The following is a 3,600-nucleotide window of genomic DNA, read 5'->3' as shown; positions in this document are numbered from 1 at the left end:
ACGTTTTTACCTTCAAATGATCTTTGTGTTCATACGAAGTTGACAACATGGGGCACCAAATATCGTATCTTCCCCCTTTATGTTGGTTGAAGGAATCCACAGTCTTCGAGATAGAATATCAATGACATAACACGTCTTATACGTTGAAACATCATATCAATTGAAATTCTTCAAATCATAAGTTATCATTGAATAGTAAGATAAAATGTCAAAAACTACAAGATATATACATGAACTTTAATGACTGAATTGAAATGTTTTTAAATTTAAATAATAATTCCAAACTTAGAGGATGTGTAGTTTAATTAAACTAAAGATTTATTTACAGCTAAGTTAAGAATATTGACTGAACAAAATCTAAAAAGAAAAGCTCAATCTAAAAAAAAAATAGTACAATTCATGATTGAATCGTTCCTGATTCGGCCGCGCATACATGATACAGCCAATATCCATTGACTCTTACATTGGATCTTTCCTCTTTATTTTACGTTTGGGAATATTACAAATTGTTATCATTCAACTTATTTTTACTCATATTTTATCACTAAAGTTCAACTTTTATTAATTTAATCACTAAACTTTAGAATTACTTCTGTTTTTGTCACTCCACTTTTAAATCAAAAAAATTGTAATGATATGATTCATTTTATTAATATTTGTGTCAACATAACGTTTAGAGGAAAAAAATTAAAATCCTTATAACTTAATTCCAAACGTCAAACCCTCATCGATCTTACCTTCGTCATCTCAATCCACAATCCCTCGTCAGGAAGAAAGTAAAGTTGGAAAACTTACAGAAAGATTCATTAAATAAGTTGACAGAAATTATATATATACATATATGGTTGACTTAGAAGTGAGGGCGACATTGTTAGAGAAGTAACAAACATAGTCAATCATGACATTGTTCAGGTAAAATATAGTTAGTTTTATGAATTTTGTAATGTTTTTTTGGTTAAATAGATTATAGATTCACGTTCAGAAAGAGATGCAAATTTAATGAAATTTAAGATTCATCGATTATTATTGTTGATAACCGAAATAACAAACAGTACGATGATTAAAATCTGAATGAACTCAATGAAGTAAGAAAACATAAAAAATAAATTTTTTTACAAGAGTTAAAAAAAGTCATTTTCAAAAAAAAAACATTTTGATCTGAAAATAACTTTTTTTAGGAAGTCAAAAGGATTTCATTTTAGTGTATCGTCGCACCATTTGTTATTTAATGGTCTAGTGATAAAAATGTCACAAGTTAAAATGAAGTGATTAAATTAAAAATGGTTAAACTTTAATTAGTAAAATAAGAGTCAAAATAAAGTTGAATGATGAAAATTTGTAATTTACACTTTATAAATATAGTGGGTAGCTCATCATCTCTTGTCCTTTCTCTGCTTTTCCTAAGCCGATCCCATCGCCTTCTTGCTTTGTTCCTGTTCTTATTTATCTGATCCTTTTGGTGTTAGGGTTTTTCTTCTAAATCTCAATCGATCCAAAACAAATACGGAAACAATAGAAAAATAGGGTCTTTTTCTCTAACAAAATTTAGGGTTTACGAAGAGCATAGGAAGATAATATGCCTTCGTTACCCTTCGAATCGATTTTTCTCCCTTTGATCCCTTCTTTGACCCATTTTCATGCCGGTTTATGTTTGTGTTCCCATCGTTTGAAACATCTTCAAAAGAGCGATCGTCGTGGTAATCTTGGTTAACGTTTTCCCATCAATTTCAGTCGTTTTTATTCCATCTTTACTTCTTTTTCTTTCGTTTCCTCTCTTCTTCTTCGCGATTCCTCTGCTTTACCGTCTGATAAACAGGGATCTAGTTTGTTTAGAAGATCCGGGGATTGGTTTCGATCGTGATCTGGAGTTTGCTCTTTCCAGTGGTTTAAAGGTCTTCAATTGATTCCGGTAGCCGTCTTTAAGAAAGGTATATTAATCTTGCTGATATAGCTGTTTAAGAAAGTTCCTCAATTTAGTATTTATTTATTTTTTTTCCGACTTTTTGCAGTATTTATGGGTTAGGGTTAATATGATATGGATGATTGAATTTGTTAGCTAAATTTGTATGAATCCCACGAATATTCTTGTGGCAAATTTGTTATTTTTCCAGTTTATTTGTTATTTTTCTTTTTTTGAATTTTGGATTGATCTTGAATAATTATATGAAAGTTTTTCAGCTTGATTTAGAATTAATTTCTGTATAATATGACCTCTAAACCAGCTATGATCTTTTACTCGCCCATGAGTTTTTCTTCTCAAGACTTGTTACAATGGTGGACTGTCCACTTTTGCAGCTAACTAGGACTTCTTTGTATTCTCTGGTATCATAAAAGGACATGTTGGATTCTAAAGAGGTAGATGATTTAAGTGGCATTAAACAGGCAATAGATCATGCTTGCTTGAATGAATTTGATGGCGGCAATACGAGTGATGTGGACGATTTACGTGCTCAGGGATATCAAAGGAAACCTCCAATGAAGTGTCTAGGCAATTCTGCATCATTTCCTTCAGGTGTCTCGCTTCCCGAAGATGATGATATTGAAACTTCGTTGAGATGGATATTCTCCGAGGACTCCGTGCAATCACCTTGCCCTCCTTCAATTTCTTTGCCGGTAAGTGCCTTTTGTTCTTGGTAAATTCTGGAGTTTTGCTGATTGCTCTTAGGAGCCTCTTAAGATTAATGAATTTACTGTTTATAAGACTAACATTGTATTATCAATGAATTGGATGAAGGCTCTTGTTAGCTTCTTCGAATCTAGAGTTGGTTATTTGGTTAATTTAAAATTTCCCTCCGTTCTGACTGGCATTTATATTTCAACAGTCTCCATTAAAGCTAGTGTCTGCCCTTAAAGGCAGCCGTGAGAAACAGGGTTTACCAACAAAAGAGCTTAGAGTAACATGGGCCCCTGATGTGTATGATCCTCTCCCGACTTCTGTATTGCATACAGTTAGCCGCAAAAAGCAGCAGAAGTCAAAGAAGATCTATGACAAGAAGAAAAATGGGAAGAAAGTGAAGAAGGGCAACAACTCCTCCCGTGGTGGCAGTGGTGGCAGTAAAACCAACAAACACTTCCGTAGAGGCTTTACGAGTTCGGATAGGTGGTATGACTATAAACCACTCGAGGTCGACTCCTCAGGCAACCTTAATGTTTTTAAGGTTGGTAGTACAGACCCCTATTGTGGTACCAGTTTTCTGAAAACATCACCAACTACGATGCACTACTCTGTCGCCGAGGTCCTATGAGTAAGGCCTTTGGTTTTTTCTGACCCATGTAGATAAATAAAACCTTTTTCACTGCATTCTCTGGGATTAAAATTTGAAAGGTTGATTTTAGTTGCGATTATGTTATCGTATTCTTATTGTTATGTTGTGGGTTTGAAAATTGTCATTGTGCTGTGTCTTAGGCTGCACCTGAACTATATTTTGCTATGTAAAATAGAATATTACTAATACTTCTTTAATGAGATGGAAAGTATTGGAAATCTTATGCCCTAAATATTTTATTAGCTTTGAGAAATTACATGGCATTTGCTGTGGAATGTGCCTTCCAAGTCCATAAGAATGGCATCTAATTCTCTGCTTTTGGCTTATAACAAAT

General features: G+C 33.4%; 1 protein-coding gene across 4 annotated transcripts; it reads left to right on the top strand.

Moving 5' to 3' along the window:
• The first annotated feature begins 1,376 nt into the window (after window positions 1-1,376).
• On the top strand, window positions 1,377-3,384 carry LOC120211593. Of its 4 annotated transcripts, none has more exons than XM_039210088.1 (4): window positions 1,377-1,697; window positions 1,817-1,928; window positions 2,296-2,613; window positions 2,823-3,384. In XM_039210088.1, the coding sequence occupies exons 3-4, from the start codon at window positions 2,338-2,340 to the stop codon at window positions 3,243-3,245; spliced, it is 699 nt and encodes a 232-aa protein (XP_039066019.1). In that variant the 5' UTR covers window positions 1,377-1,697; window positions 1,817-1,928; window positions 2,296-2,337; the 3' UTR covers window positions 3,246-3,384. The 4 variants fall into 4 exon arrangements, with proteins under 4 accessions (XP_039066019.1, XP_039066020.1, XP_039066021.1 ...); XM_039210089.1 differs by lacking the exon at window positions 1,377-1,697 and having other exon boundaries at window positions 1,710-1,928; window positions 2,296-2,355; window positions 2,455-2,613; XM_039210090.1 differs by lacking the exon at window positions 1,377-1,697 and having other exon boundaries at window positions 1,710-1,928; window positions 2,455-2,613.
• The last annotated feature ends 216 nt before the right edge of the window (window positions 3,385-3,600 follow it).

Source organism: Hibiscus syriacus, unplaced genomic scaffold, assembly GCF_006381635.1.
Source record: "Hibiscus syriacus cultivar Baekdansim isolate YM2019G1 unplaced genomic scaffold, ASM638163v2 tig00109973_pilon, whole genome shotgun sequence".
In the NCBI taxonomy this organism is placed as follows: Eukaryota; Viridiplantae; Streptophyta; class Magnoliopsida; order Malvales; family Malvaceae; genus Hibiscus; species Hibiscus syriacus.
The sequence above is the reverse complement of the archived record's forward strand: the minus strand, read 5'-3'. Positions and strand labels throughout refer to the sequence as shown.